The following is a 17031-nucleotide window of genomic DNA, read 5'->3' on the forward strand; positions in this document are numbered from 1 at the left end:
AAATATGGCTAAAATAGCACATAGAAGATTGCCCCGCGAGTCCGATGATCATCAAAATTCAGACAGCGACAGGAGATGGGAGCATACTATGATTACTATCGACGTCCTGGGTTCTGACAACCAAAACATCCCAGCTGACGATAACGGTAAAGTGCACCAATATTCACCGCAAACTCCTGAGCTAGTCGTTGCAGTTTGTGGTTGCTTGCTCCTCCTCGTTTTTTATTTTGTAATCATCTGTCTAACAGTTCTTTACGTTGAAGACAGTAAAGATAATTATGTTAATCTTGAAGTTCCTTGTTTTGAAATTCACTCTGCCTCCATGTCTAATTTTAATGTCACCAATGCTCAAATCAATGCCAATTGGAACGTTTCTCTCCTTGCCGCAAACCCCTCGAGAAACCTGGCATTCAACTACGGGTTCATGCAGGTTTATCTTGCACACAAAGGCAGAATTTTTTCATCGACAACGGTGAAGCCTTTTCGCGAAGCACCCGGGAGGGAGAGGATGCTGGAGGTGGCTTTTCCAACGTTTTCTGTTGATGGATGGGTAGCCGATTCCATAATGGATGATAAAGGGTCGAAACAAACCTTTGTAATCAACGTAGGTATATGGGGTTCTCTTAGCGTTGAGGATAAATCATCTAAAGGGGAAAACAAGAAGCAATGGACAAAGACCATCAACTTGTCTTGTGAAGATATAAAGCTTCGGTTTTGGAGTGCTGATACAGCTTCAATGGTATCACAATCCCCGGCAGAATGCAATTCTATCAGTTTAGTCGTCGACTGACCTCCAGGGAGGGATTTTCTATCTGTCATAGAATTAGGGTTAGGAAATAATTTTTTTTTTTAAATTAAGTTTACATTTAACAATGGTTATATTAACTAGTTGAAGTTGGTTTGCTTGTGGAGTTTCACTAGTTTGTTTGGCAGAGTATTTGTCGTCTGTTCATGCATGAAACGATTTTAGCGAGTGATTTGATCTCCTTGTGGGAATTTAATCTCTTTTTGTTGTACTTTAAATCTCATTGGTTGTGATTGTTTGAAGGATTACTTGAAGAAGTAAAAAGACAAACAATTTTATGCAGAAAAAAAAAAACGCAGTTTGATCAATAAGTGGAAGAAACACTTATTATTCGTTGAAGATCTTCCACCAATTTTCTTTTTTAAACTTCGTTTATTCTTCGCTATCATTAACATAAAAAATTCTGATGAAAGACACTAGAGGACATGTTCTGATCTCTGAAGCAGCAAAATATACGTTGTTAACTTTATGTATATTGAAGATGCATGGTAATTTTCACCTAGAGAACTTTGGCACTTTTCTCTTATTGTTGGTTTTTGTACTTGAGATTAGTAGTATCCTTGTTAACCAAATTAACCCTATATTCAATAATTATGGTATTATATAATCCCAAAGAACGGGACATATTATGAGTTATTTAAAGTCACTTTCAACCAATTTGGTAGCTATATTATATAAAACATCGACCCAAAGCAACCCTAGATTCCTAGAAGCAATATTGATTCCGTTTTTCCCTTTTTGTTTTTCAAATAAGATTTACTTGTGTAACTTCAACTATGAGACCAATACAAGAGATTGGAACTAACCCCCTTTTTCTTCAAAACAAAAAAAAAAAAGGAAAAGAAGAAGAACTAACCCCCTTTGTAGGGTAATATTAACATAAAGTTAGAATACACTTATATCTTGGTCGTAAATTTTGAAGCCAAATGTGTCTAGATCTTGAGAGTGATCTCAATCTTGAATACTAGATTAATAACTCATCAATGGTTTTTTCCCTTTTATTGTTGGAGTTGGCAGAAGCAAAGTGACTACAAATACATCTTTTTGGGTAATTTCATGATTTTCCTAGATAAATTTCACAATTTTCATTTAAGTGCACCATTCATCTCTCTTTGTGTAAATTTCAAAAGTTCCCAGGATCGTATTACTAGAATTTATAAATGGTTTTCCAAAATCCGCAGATTCCCAAATCCCTTGATTTGGTGGCATTTTGGAAGCCACAAGGAAAGGATGTAACTTTAAACTCCCATGATCATCTATGGAATTTTGCCTCCATATTACTTGATGAATTCTTCTTTTTCTTTTCTTTTTAAAGGCATACTGAATAGCATAAGAAATTGGATTAATTTTTTTTTTTCACATCAACAATGTATACACTAGCAATAAATATGCAATAATGGTAGAAAATATATCAAATTAACATGTCACAAATATGTACAAATTTGAAAATCAATAGACACAACGAATCTGAAAAATCAAAATGAGTAAAGATATATTGAAACTCCAAAGTGCCTACCATTCAAATGAATCATTATAACTCGATAGATTCGTGCATGTTTTCTAATAATTAAACATGATTTTAGCCTCTAAAGTTTTGACAAAAACTAATGCAGTCCCCAAATGTTTGACATTTTAGCACAATTTTAGTTCCTAAAGATTCGGTAGAACGAATTTGATTCTCGGTATCTCAAATTTGAAATAGATTTAGGATAATTTATGGATTTCTCCAATTATGTCAATCAAATGCAATCACATGTTGATTAAGCTAAATTTTTATTAAAAAATAAGATAGAATTGAGGAAAAGCAAAATAGTTGTTAATTTGAACAATAAAAATGACTAACGTGATGAAATGTATGCAACCAATTAAATAAGACATGCAAAAAAGAAATTTTGTTAAAATGTACACAAAAATTGAATGTTAGGGATTTTTTGCTTGCAGGCGGTAGGGATAGACAACGAAAATGAGTTCTGCATAGATGAATTGAGTGTTCCGAGTGGTTCAATTTTACTGTTTAACAATTTTCTTATTTTTTTTTATCTATTTTATTGGTTAATTAGTTAGCACTTGAGTTACTAGTCCTTAGTCTTATTATTTTAAGTTAGTCGCTATTTTGTTTATTTAGTTTGTAAAATTTAATTTAACGGACAATTGGCTGCAAATGAATAAATTTTGTTAGTAATTGGAAAAAGTTCTTCAAATATCCTAAATCGGTTTAAATTAGATTTATTAGAGACTAGATTTGTTATTGTCAAAATTTTAGGGAGTAAAATTGTGCAAATACTAAGCATTGGAGATTTGATTTGTTTTTGTTGAAACTTTAAGAACTAATATTGCACATGTGCTAAACATTTGAGACTACAACTATAATTTTCCCTTTAACATTCAACAAATTATATGATGCAACATTCACTCAAAATTTTGTATACAATTTAAGTGACTCTTAATGTAAATAAAATCTCATATTTAATTGAATATCAAATTTAACTTTCTTCATATCTTGAAAATCACATTCGGTACAAAACTTTTATCCTTAATTTGATTTGAGTTTTGAATCTCACACGCCTGTGACTGCCCATTAGTCCATCACGACGAGGCAACCCCTGTTTCGTTTGTGGCCCAAATTGCATGTTCGACCTACTAATCCACCAACTTTTTACTAATAGTTTCGCTAAAATGAAGTCTAATCACCATTAAACAATTTATACACTGTTTACCCAAAAAAAAAAATATTTATACACTAAACTCCAAATTACCATCATGAACATTTTTTTGGGCTCTTACCTATAATATTTCAATTTAAGTGAAAGTTTTTCCACTCCTAATCAATTGAATTGACCTTTTTAAAATGATAAAATGGTCTCGATAGTGCATTAATTATATTGATTCACATGGATAGTATACTATTCACTTTGACTCTTATTCTATAAAATTCAATTATAAGCTACACTCTAGACTTCAACGATTAATTGTTTGAAGTTAGAATCTTTCAAATTCTTCAGTGCAGACTAGGAAAATAATGTACTAACTATCAAATAGTACAATACTTTGTACACATACATTCTTCTTTTTTTTTTTTCTGTCAATTGTCATCGTCTAATACTACTTCTTTTCCTATTTCTATGTTAGTTTATTCTATGAGAAGGCCCAACTAAATCAATTGGAAATTGATGGTGATGGAACTATTATCCGATTTAGACGAGTACAACTACGCACCTATATAAAATTAAAAAAGTTGTCACCATCTAATACTACTTCTATGCTAGTTTATTCTATGAGGAGGCCTAACTGAATCAATTAGAAATTAATGGTGACGGAATTATTATCCGATCAGACGAATGTATTATGCACCTATATAAAATTAAAAAAGTCACTTATAATAGCAAAATAATGAAAAGTAAAGTTTAAATCTTTGACCTTTCACCCAACTTTATAACTTTAAGTCAGTAGTGGTAGCCAACGGCTGCTGGTTTCATGCATATACATTCAAGAATCCGAAATAATATACACTAGTTTAGTAGTTTTGTAGTAAAAATAAAAGTAGTATTCTTTCTGGAAGTTCTGTACAATTCCTTTTCCCCCCAAAAAGGAAGTAACAAAAATTCATCTTTCCCGCCCAAAACCCCCGCAACAGTGTCTCCTCTGCCAAAACCCCTACCCCCGCCCCCCTCCGCCCCACCCCACCCCACCCCACCTTACCGCCTAAGCTAAATTCCGAAATCTCTCTCCACTGCCAAGATAACCCCTTTTTTTCTACCCGGAAACAATGCCTGATTTAGACCCACCATCCATATTCTCCTCACCAGCTTTACTACCCATTGTTCCCAGCTCCAATCCCATGAAATCCATCACGAATGGAGCTGAGAATCCCCTCAATTTGAAAACCTTGAACCCCAATTCCCTGTGGGAAGTCAGCAAGAAGAAGGGCGAGGTAAGAGAGCAGGGAGAGTTGGAAAATCCTAGCAATGGCAGTGATGGGATTAGTGCTATGAGGATCTGCTCAGGTGCTGAAATGGGTGGGAATAAGAGCTTGATAGAGCATGTGAAAGATTGGGTTCAGAGGAGGATTGATTCTGGGGTTTCTGAGCATAGATGCTACTTGCCCTTTCTTGTTCATGCTCCAAGAATGGTAATTGCTCTTTAAATTTGGTTAATTTTTGCAGCAGTTTTTAGTTTGGAAGTATTCTTGGAGGTACTTTGTGGTATTGATCGAAAGGGATAACTTTATTAATTGTTTGCGCAACGCTTTTCGAAATGTTAGTTAAATAGTTGCTAAATCTCGAGACTTTTGACGTTATTGTTCTATGTGAGCTGAGTTGAAGGATTATATTGTCAGTGAGTTTGTTTTTCACTTTTTTGGTTCTTGAAATAAAAGGGTTTTGTTATCTGGGAGAGTGGGAGTGGCATATTCTGGTTACTTGTTTGAAGTGTTAAGTTGAAATTATGAGAAATGTCGTCATATGCAACTGACTTTATAAACCAGATTGCAGTGATGTATAGTGACAACTAAGTCTTGAATCTGGCTTCATGGTGCCTGGTCCTGAGTTGGAATTCAGTTAAAACCTATGGAAATTCTGTCTTCCATGTTTTTTTACTGACATGCTAGCTCCATAAGTTCAAGCTTGTCGAGGGATGAATTGCAAATAGAGGTTGACAACATAAAATTTTTTTAGCCGCATGGTTTTCCCTTTTAAAAGAGTTTCTTGTTTGTGGTGTATAATTGTTCCTTGCCTTTATTCGAAATGGATGAATCAGTTTCTTTCCCCACCTTATGTACTTAGCACCTTTGATTTGACTCAACGCTTTTTGGTTGAGATTACAAGAATAAACTTCTATTGATTGATTGCTGCAGTGAAAGTAGTTATCTTGGCTCTTTGCTGACGAAGTTTCCATCATGGAAGTTCCACAAAACATTAACTCGATTTTGACAATTATTGAGGATGACTATTCTGGAAAAAAGAAATATAAGGGAAACTTTGATGGTATTTTTTCTCTCTCTCACATTTTTTTCGACTTTGTAAAATATCCCAACCATGCTCAAGCACTTCCTAGAAAAAATTACAGGTGTCTAGATTGCCGTTGTCGAGAGAGAAGATAAACTCAAGGCTTCAACTTGCAATGGTGACTTTATGCTGATGTGGAATACGGTAGCATAACAATTAACCTACTCTGATCTGAATGTTTTTTCAAGAAAGTTGCATAACTTATGGTATACAGGCAGATTTAAGTCTCGTCAAGCAGCATAAAGGAACTAAGATTACTTTCATTTGTCTTGAAATTCTCATCCTGTTACTAGCATTAAATTCAGTATTCTATAAACTGCAATCAAGAATCTCGGTTTCTGTGATCATTTCCTAGTTTGGCAGTACCATAGATGGCTATTATTTGTATTTTTTTTCCAGTAAACAATTTATTGTTCTGGATAAATTTAGTATTTTCCTGATCATTCGTCTCAGGTTGAATGCCGTGTTTGCAAAAGCTGTGTGTTCCCAGAGGAGGAGATATTATGCTCTGTTCGTAGTTGTCAGGAGGTATATCATTTAAAGTGTGCCATAGAAAAGCTTCGGTTCTCATCCTTAAAACCATTCAAGTGCCCTCAGCATGTAAGTTTCTCCTTCAGCTGAAGCTTCTATAATTGGAATGCTTTTGTGACTGTTACCAGTCCTTCTGTTTATCCTGGTTGTCTAGTGCTGATTACTCATTACTATTTCCCCAATATTTGAGGTTGGTCATTGATATGTTTTTCTCAGTTAAATTGATCTCTTCCATTCCACTGGAATGTCATATAAAGCATCTTAATGCTCCAGTTTCTTATTCTTGTTTGACAAACCTAGTTATGGAATTCAAGCTTAGCTAGTTTTGCACTGGATCTTTGATGTCATTTCCCAATGTTGCATCTTTTGTGGGATGAAAGATGCTATGAGCATGGTCATAAACTTTTGCGGTGTGTAGAGTGATTGGATTTTAGTAGTAATTGCATAGAGTCCTGAGAAAGGATGGACATTGATTATGAATTGACATAAGATGTTTCCACGTTTTAGTACTTCATGGAGTTCTTTGCTGATATCTCCCTGTTAACTTTTTCTGTAGTTTCAAACAGGATTGGTATCTTGTTATAGTTTCATATAATTGTCATGTCTGCTTTTACAGCAATGAACTCCCTCTTTGAGAAGATAAGTTTTCTCTTTGTTTAAGTTATTGATGCTGCAGCAATGGTTATATTTTTGCCATTCTTTGCTGGAATAGGCTTGTTTCCTATGCAAAGATAAAATCCACTTGTTACGCTGTACAAGATGTCATATGGCTTCACACCTGAAGTGTGCGGCATTTCCAAAGGATATAATCTATCATCCTTGTCAAGAGGGTCAAATGATTTGTTGGAGACATCCTAATGATTGGCACAGTGACAGAGAGGTCAATTCTTCCTTCTTCAATATGGTTTCCCTTTTCTTGTATTCTCCATCTGTTGCTTGGTGTCATTTCTTAGTCTGTTGTGGTCTATTTACTAGAGTGAAATGTAACTTGCAAGGTGCCACCTTCTATATAACATGAAGTCATTATGTAAATCTCTGATGCGCAGGAAAAAATTGAAGACCTTCAGAAATTTCTTTTGAGTCACTGTCTTTGATCTTCAGCAGTAATGGCTGTAATTTTGAAAGCATTTATATTTAACACTGTGGAAGCTCTAAAATAACCATGAGGGAGCCAAAATGGATCTTTCCTTCTGTGTGATTACCCTTGGGTGTTATTTATATGACAGAAATGTATAGAACATGCATCTAGGTGTCCAATCTAAAATTTGACAAGATAAAAGTTTTCTTGCTTTCATTACTGACGGGAAAGATTGTCGTAAATAAAAAGAGAGATTGTTGTAAAGGGCATATCATCATCTGAAGAAGGTTTAAACCGAATAAATGTCCTTTTGGCATGCCCATGTTGGAAGTTAGCTGGAAAACCAAAAAATTTGTTGGAACCTGGGTCCAGTCATTTCCAAGAATGTGGCAGCTATGTAGGTATATCAATGGAAAATTTCCTATCTGGATGAGGAGAGAAAGAAATGATGCTTGGCTAAACTTAATTGTCATAAAGGTACTTTTTTGATGTTTGTTCATGTACAGATGTTTAAGTGACGATGAGAAAATTCACTTCATTTACATTTCTTTACTAATACTGCATGCTCGCTTTTGTATTCATTTGTTTCTTGGATGGTCAAAAGGAATTTTTTCCTTTTTCATAGGAACTAGACAGTGCACTCATTGCAAGCTGTTGCTTGTAAGCTTTTGAGGCTCATGTCTAGGACAACATTTTTGCCCCTTGACTCAAGGAAAAAAAATCCATTCTCGGTCTTCCTGTATTTTAAGAGACAGGTTGATCTTTTAGTCATCTTTCTTTTCTCTACTTTTTTTTTTTTAATGATTTCCCCCCTTTTAGCAATATCTTTCAAATTTTTGCCAGAACAATTTATCATACTTTCTGGGTGAGGCACTTCTGCATCTAACTGGATGTATGTTGAGATGTTGCTTCCTTTGTACAGTTTCCTATTCATTACAACTTCTTTTTACCATTTAACAAGCAGATTTCTGGTTTTCACATTGAAATGGACTATACCATCAAAATTATTTATCCTTTTTTGCTAACTTTTGCAGAATTTATGTTTCTGTTATTGCTTGATTCTTATTTTTGATGGATTAGGCTGGCTGACTGGACTTACGTATCTTTTTTATAAACAGCAAAGAGTTCCAGCGAATAACATGGAGGTTAGACTTTTAGATTATCTTTCTTTGTTGTTCATCAAATGAGAACAGCTTCATGGAATGTTTTAATAATATAGATCATCTAATACGTTATTTTTCCTTTAAACATGTCAGGAAGTATTCTGTGAATTACCTATACCATACAGTGAAGAGGAGTTCAAGATTGACATAAGTTGGAAAGATATGATGGAGCATAAATTGGAGCCACCCCCTTATGTCCACATCAGGCGAAGTATCCTATGCATGCAAAGATTTTGTTGTTGCTTGGCTAATGTACTTTTTATAGTTGAGTGTTTTGGCCATTTTGGCTGTGCTGTTGATGAAAGAGATTTGTGTTTCTCTTTTGTACTAATCCTGGTTGTATGAACTTAACTAAGTAGATATATACCTTGTTAAGAAAAAGAGAGACAATGCTGATGTTGACATCGGATGCACGAATTGCTGTTCTACTGAGTGCGCCGAGGATTGCGTCTGTAGGTACTGTATTTTCTCAGCTGATTGCTCAGCTGATTGCATTTGGTTTCAATTTGACTCCAGATATGAGTTATCTAGCATCATAAAGTAGTTATGAATTGATAGTATGAGCTGTAAAATGCTACCTTGTCTTCAGTCAAAAGCAACTTTGTGTTCTATGATATAACTACAATGCTCCTGTGTGTCTATGTCTACTTGCTGGCAAAATCTAGGATAGAATATGACAAACAAAATCAACTTGATTTCTTGGAGATCATGTCGAGTTGGCTAGGTTAAGCTGAACTAGACATCTTAACTGAAAAATTACTAGACTTGGCAACTTATTTGAAATTGAAGTGAATTTAAAACATAACTAGCATCAATGTTCTCAAGGCTAAGCCTCACTTAAGACCAACTAGTCAAGCAAATTGAGCTTTAACATTATTGGTGTATCATTTAAAACATACTTTGGCAGGTTCTTAAGGCACAACGATATATTCGTATAAGTTTCATGCAGAGTAGGAGACTGTTTTCCAATTGCACATACGATTTGACTCTCTTTTGGTAAAATTTGGAAAAGGATCTAGCACAGAATATGTGAAGCATATGTTCATAGCAAAGATGACTAGGAAAGCAGAAAAAAAGAAAATTCTTTGAAATACTAGCAGGTCTTCAAGTGAAATATGCTTTGAAATTCAGTGTCAGCAATAGATATCTCTGAAAGCATTAGTGTATTGTGTCTAGGACAGAAATCATGTTTTTGAAAATCCTCAATATTTTGTTGTGTGCCTGATTTTGTTAGATTATGAGCCCCTAAATACATAATGCCTATTACCTGTGAGTAATTTTTGGAAACAAATTGCATGAAGATTATGTACCAGAAAGATCTGAGGGTCATCTTAGAAGAAAAAATTAATTAAAGGGCAACTTCAGGAGGTCAAATCCTTTTCCAATTTCAAAATGCAATAATTTGCTGCCATAAAATGTTGGATTACCCAAAACTTCTTAGAAACACATGAATGAGGGTAGTAATTTGCCTAATTTATAGCATGAACTCCTTAAAATAGAACTGATGGATCAAATTATGATCATTTATAAACTGGCAACAGAAGTTCATTTCAATCGGTCTAGTTGACCTTTCCTCGATTTATCGATGTAGTGTGTGAACTACTGATCATACTAATGCTCCTCATGAGCAGTTGTCTTACTTAATAGACACACTTTTAAATAACATATCTGTTTTAGTTTCTACATTCTGGCATGTGCCTGATATTTTAATTCCATAAACTTGCAACGCAACAGGGTTCAGTCCATTAGCTGCTCAAAGGCTTGTCATTGTTCTGATATGTGCACCAACAGGCCATTCAGAAAAGAGAAAAAGATCAGTATTGTCAAGGTGAAATTTATCTTTTGATTCTTGATGCACTTATATTACTTCCTTAACAGCTCAATTGTGTTTTCTTGTTTCAACTCTTCTCCAATTAATACACTATTTGTTGTTCCATGTTAGACTGCACTTTGTGGTTGGGGTGTTGTGGCTGCTGAAGGAATTAACAAAGATGACTTTATAATTGAATATGTTGGGGAAGGTAATTTGCTTGGTTTTTTAAGTACCGAAGCTTTCAACACTGCCATCTTCATCACAATTCTTCCATCTCTTTCTAGGAAAAACCCTAGTTGACTGACAAATAATGTTGTACGTTTTTAGAGTAATTATGGTACCAATCTTTCCTTCGGTATCTATGTCATCATCATTATACCTTAAGGTAGACTTCTGCTGTCCTTCTTAAGGCTTCTTAGACTCGTGCATCTTAAAGCTGTAGAATTTTGTAGCTAAGCATATTCTTTTGTACCATAATCCTTTATAGTCCTGAAAGTAGTGCTATTAAAATGTCTATCATCTTATCTGCTGCCCCATTTTCTGAGGATAATTTGTTTCGCTTACTGCATCTGGCTGTTTCCAAATAATGTTGACTTCCCAGAAGAAAAAGACATTATGATCCTACCTCAGAACTTGTAGTCATTGGCCTGTTAACATTTGAGCATTGAGAGAAGGCATGAACATTTTAACTAGTCAAGCACAGAAGCTATGTGCTAGCAGCTGAACATTCTCACTAGTCCTCCAAAGTTGGAATGGTTGCAAAGTATCAATAGCTACTGAACTCTATCTACAAAAGATATTTGTCTAGATAAAACCATGGTGGCTTGATTGTTTATGAGGAGATGAACAGAATAAGCCCAGATGAAGAATACTTGGTGTAAAGATCCTAAGGTCCCTCCCATTGGTGAAATAAGAAAGATGAGTGGTGCGAGATCCCCCAGTACTTGTATAGACTTAGTTGCCAGTTGTTGATCCTGGCTAACCATACAGAAACAGTTATCTAGGAACCCTATTTCGTACCTAACGAGAGTGTCAAATGCACACTGGGAACTCTCACCCTTAACTTTTGAAATTCCACACTGAGCTGAAATTGGCCCTTTATCTTCAGGCAAATATTTCAGAGAATTGGCTCTCGAACATTCAGGCAAAAAGGGGGTAGGTGTAGCTTTCGAAGGGTCCTCACTAAATGAGTTTAACATTCTTCACAGAGAATTCCATTTGTTTCTCTGTAATATAACTCCAGACAAAAGAACTACAGCATTCTACATAATACAAAAGCAAGCAGTACTAGCCTTCCTCTTTTTAATGGTATTTGAGTTGTAATGTAGCTACTAATGGTTTATCATATTGCAAACATACTCATGCTTTTGAAAGTGCAGAACAGTTGGTATTTTATTTTTCTATGACTGTCCACAGAACTTTGAATCCTCATCTAGACTATCATTTCTAAAATTGATACATATTTAACATTTTACAGTTATAAATGATGCTTTATGCGAGCAAAGACTATGGGAGATGAAGTTCAAAGAAGTCAAGAACTTCTACATGTGTGAAATTCGGAAGGACTTTACAATTGATGCAACATTTAAGGGAAATTCTTCTCGTTTTCTGAACCATAGCTGCAATCCAAATTGTAAATTAGAAAAATGGTAAGTGAAATGAACTTCTAGTTTTTTTGGTTATACTTTTCAGATTATTCATATCGATCGTTTTCAGATGCTACGAGTTTGTAAGTTGATCTAAATCACCTAATGATTTTGTATTAATTTTACTCTTTCTAAGAAAACACATTGAACCTTTTTAGGTTGTCTGACAATGGAAATCTAACGGCTTGCTTATCCTTGTAGTCAGTTTACTTGCCTCTCACAATATTTAGCTTGTTTAGTTGGACATATGCCGGAAAATTTGATAGTCTTACAATTGCGAGGAACCAAGCTTGAAGCAAAAAGATGAACACAGTTGGAACCTTTTGTGTCCATTATACTCTCCGTTGAAACAATGAATGAAAGCTTGGGATCTAACATTTATTAACCATTTTCTGTGTCAAGTATTAAATCAAGTACTTCGATGAAATGACAGCACCCTTTTGGGAATTAAGTCATATATGCTGGATCTGATAATCCTATGGACATTTTGTTGATTAACCTGATTCTCATCACTAACAGTGCAGTGAAGAACTCTTTTTGGTCTTTATACAGAAATTGTCTTGTTATGATGTGTGCTGACTTTAAAATTGATGCATTTGCTGAAGGCAGGTTGAAGGGGAGACTCGTGTTGGTGTCTTTGCTGCTCGAACTATTGAAGTTGGAGAACCACTAACATATGATTATCGGTATGACTTCGTTGGTAATTACATGTTTGATTTTGTCTGTTGAGGAAAATCTTCAAAGGCCGCTGATTTGGCTATTAATAAAATTGGCTGATGCAAAAATTGCTACTGCTGCTCTTAACATAGAGAAATTGATATGGAGGGTATGCCTCAATGAGACAGATATTGGATATAGCTGGAATCCGAGTCTTCCGTTTACCAGGGACTTCTCTTTGTTCTTTAACTCAGTTTGGGGATGAGTCTTAATGCAGTTTCTTTACCCAATTTGCAGTGAATTTCATTTACTTAAAAAATCCTTTCATTTTATTTTACTCAATTTGCAGTGAGTTTCTTCTACTAGTTCTCCTTTCATTTTATTTCACACTCTAGTCTAGTGCTCTACACCATCTCAAATAAAGCATCTTCAAGAAAAGGTTTTGCTAGTTGGTGCAAGTGCCAGGGCTAATTCCCTGTAGCCATTCTTTGGTAGGAATGATTTTATCTTGGAGAATCAGCTAATCAGTTATACTCTGCTGCTTAGCATTGTAAACTTATGCATATGCTTCTCAGATTCATACAATTCGGGCCAGAGGTTAGGTGCCACTGTGGAGCTTCAAATTGCCAAGGCTATCTGGGGACCAAAAAAAAGATTTGCAAAGTGGACTTTTGCTGGGGTTCCAAACGCAAGAGAACAGCCACGTCTTGTTTAGCCATCGTAAAGTATGATTAACACTGCCCATTTCCCTATAGGGCCACTATTGGTGTATATTGTTGTCATCATATTGTTCAGTTAAACAAAGAAAATACAATTCTTTTCCACTAAATCTCAACATTCCACAACCTTATTTATGTTGTGGGATGCGCCATTTTCTTTTGCTTTTTCAATGCAACGCCCTGGTGGATCTCATATAGGATCTTCTCATTGTAACAGTGATTTATTTGCTAGTCCCACTTTAGAAAGATTCACAGACGATATATAAAATAGTGAAGTTTTGTTCTTTTAGAAATTCTTTGAAAAGCTTTTGACGCTCTCTGATAGCAACATTACATGCAGCTAAACTTTTTTTTTTGTTTGAATCAAGAGGATCTTTGATATGTTCTACCTTTTTTCCAATACATGATCAAAATCAAATCCATCGAGTGGACAATTTTTTAACCAGTGGTTTCTTTTAGACCAGCCTAGGAACAAAACAACTTATATGATACTTTTCTGACTAAATCTTCAAGTTGCCAGTTTTACAAAGTAGCTAAAAATAAACACTGGAGTCGCCACATCTGCGCTCTCGACATCAGTGTCTCACATCAAAAATATGCACACACCGTTCGTTCTTTTTTTTTTTTTTTGTCGACACAGTGGTGTCCGGGACCGGGTCAATCCTTACGGGACCCGACTAATCTCCTACGGCCCGGACCCGACGACCCAACCCGACCCGAACACGATAAGTGCGCGGAGGAATCCAGCAGAGCGGAGACTCGAACTTGGGACCTCAAGGGTCACCGGTGAGAAGCGCTACTGCTGAATCAGTCACGCGAGGGCGCACACACCGTTCGTTTGGTTATCAAAATTCACAAGGATAAGTACAGATGTCTAGCACAGTTCGGTTGTACGTGTATGTGTATGTGTGTGTGTGAGTTTTTCTAATGGGTGGCCAATAGACATTGGACACTTGTTAACACATCTAAATTCTATTACGTATATATACACTAATGATTATTATTTTTCCTTGCATTTACACATTTTTCTAATTAATTTTAACTTTCCAAAAATTAACTCCTAAAGTACATTTTAATGGTGCCCCCTACCTATGTTGGGATTCAAGTACTTGTGACTCATTAAAGATTTTTAGAGAGTCCATCAAAAAGTCCAATATATAAATCAGGAACTCAACTTTGATAAAAAAAACTTAACATATTAGGTTTCGAACCCTTACTTATATAAGCGCTATTTCTCCATCTCTTGAATCAAACCAATGTGAGACATAATTCTTTACTTATGAATCTAACAAATCTCCCGTTTCATGAGTGATTCCTCACATTAAAACCCAAATTTATGAGTTTTTCTCCGAATCCACTTTAATATTCAATGCAAACCCACTTTAATACTTAAGATCACATTTTCTTCTAATCATGGACCTACTCTTCTTCAATATCCAAATTGAATTCTAGACCCCTGTCAACTCTTGCCTCTTTGATCTAACACCAATTAGACTCCCTGTCAAACCCATAGTGCACTTGGTCCAATACCAACCAAACTCCTTAGCATTTCGATTCACCATCAAAAAGAGAATTTTCTCTTGTTCAACTCTGAAAAAAATCCATTTGCCCATCAGTAGCCTAGTTTCGCAATCTGAAATTCCTGACTCTTTATCAAACCCATGGCGCACCTAATCCAATACTAACCAAATTCCTTAGCATTTTGATTCACCACAAAGAAGAAAATTTTCACCCGTCCAACTCCAAAAATAATTCACTTGCCAATGAATAATCTAGTCTCGCAACTTGAAACTCTGATACTACTTGTTGGGATCCAAATACTTGTGAACAATCCACTAGCAACCAAATTCTGATACCACTTGCTAGGGAGAAACACTTTTAAAGAACTCATCAAAGAATTCAATATATAAGTCAGGAACTCAACTCTGACAAAAAAACTTAAACTATTATGTTTTGAACCCTTGTTTACATATTAAGTGCTTTTTCTCCATCTCTCGAACTAATGTGAGACATAATCCTTTATTCAAAAATCTAACAATCTATTAGATGGAAACTATACATATACATATACATAAATACATACATATATAGATTGCACATACCTAAATTCTAACAAGTAATGGGTGTGTGTGAGAGAGTTTTTTTAATGAACAATTGGTACTTGTTAACATATCTAAATTCTATGATGTTTATACAAACATAAACAATTATTGTCTTCCTTTGCATTTATATATATTTTTTTCTAATTTACTTTTCCAAAAATTAAGTCCTGAAGTGTATTTCAGCACCCCTTGTTTTTGGAATCCAAGTTTTTACCAAGTTTGTCTGCTACAAGTTTTTTAAAAACTTTATCTACAATAATTTCAAAAATTTTCTCAAAATTTTTAAACTATACACTTTAAAATATTTAAAAATCTATACATTGACACATATCTAAAACCGCGGTCAAAAAGTCAGCATCGGGCACTACCCAATTAACCATTACAATTAACCGCTTGAGGCCCTAGTCAATTTCCACTTGACAGCTGGACAATGTTAATCCTAAATTTTTGTTCCTTTCCTCTTGAACATCTAATTCCAGTCCTTAAACAATTCAACTTACCAAATCCGGATTGCAATTAGGATACAAATTAACTACAGTATTATTTAAAGCCCTTTTTACCCTTAAGCATAACTGGCGATTTACTAGACTTACTTATTCATTACAATTAGATTACTAATAATACCAGCAAATTGAGCTCAGCATGGCAGCTTCTTCAAGTCAACCACCACTGCCTATAGTTTTCCATGACAACGACCATCACCAACAAGATAAGCGAAACCTTCCTGTGGGAATAACGTTCCGACCAAATCCTCGAGAACTCATACGTTATTATCTTGCTGTTAGACATGCTGGCCATGAAATTTATCCAGCTGGTATCATTGGTGAAGCAGACTTTTCTGCACATCATCCCGAAGAACTTGCCCTCACGGTACATTAATTCTTAGTTGCTCTGTTAATTGATAGTTTTTGTTCCAAATCATCTCTTCCTAATCAAAATCCACAACCATTGAAATTTGCAACATGCCAAAGTTATTCACGCCAAAAATTTTTAATTTCTAAGTCTTTACTCATTTTAGTTTTCTAGGTAATAACGTGTCAATTCTTTCTCTGCCTCTATCATATTGTTAGAGGATTTCTTAGTTCATTTGGCTTGGTTAATGTTATCCAAACAGCAGTTGGTGCTTAACCAGTAATCGCCCGTAATAATTTTCTCTAGTAAAATTTTGGTTCCTAAACTATTGGCAAGAAATATATATCCAATTTGAAGCAGATTTAAGACATCGCATGAATTTTTTTCAAAGACATAATTCAGTCACATGCAGTCATGTATCGATTGAAATGAATTTAAAAATAAAGAAGCAAAATAATAGCTAACTTTAAACAATAAGATCTCATGTGCTAACTATTTAATTAGTTAAGAAAAATTTGTTAAATTACAAAATTGAAATCAAGCAATCAATTCATGATCAAGAACCCCCTATATATCTTTGTCTATCCCTACCACCCCAAGCCAAAAAACCTAACATTCAATTTTTGGATATAGTTCTACAAAAAAAAATTTTCTATTTCTTG

General features: G+C 34.9%; 1 protein-coding gene across 1 annotated transcript; it reads left to right on the plus strand.

Annotated features, from left to right (window-relative positions):
- The first annotated feature begins 4557 nt into the window (after positions 1-4557).
- On the plus strand, positions 4558-13411 carry LOC113759632 (histone-lysine N-methyltransferase ASHR3-like). Its single transcript, XM_027302213.1, has 11 exons — positions 4558-4934; positions 6262-6408; positions 7052-7219; positions 8536-8562; positions 8674-8791; positions 8940-9036; positions 10315-10408; positions 10523-10601; positions 11871-12042; positions 12645-12739; positions 13272-13411. Exons 1-11 carry the CDS (start codon positions 4572-4574, stop codon positions 13409-13411), a joined length of 1500 nt encoding a protein of 499 aa, XP_027158014.1. The 5' UTR covers positions 4558-4571.
- The last annotated feature ends 3620 nt before the right edge of the window (positions 13412-17031 follow it).

Source organism: Coffea eugenioides, chromosome 2 (genome assembly GCF_003713205.1).
Source record: "Coffea eugenioides isolate CCC68of chromosome 2, Ceug_1.0, whole genome shotgun sequence".
NCBI classification, from domain to species: domain Eukaryota; kingdom Viridiplantae; phylum Streptophyta; class Magnoliopsida; order Gentianales; family Rubiaceae; genus Coffea; species Coffea eugenioides.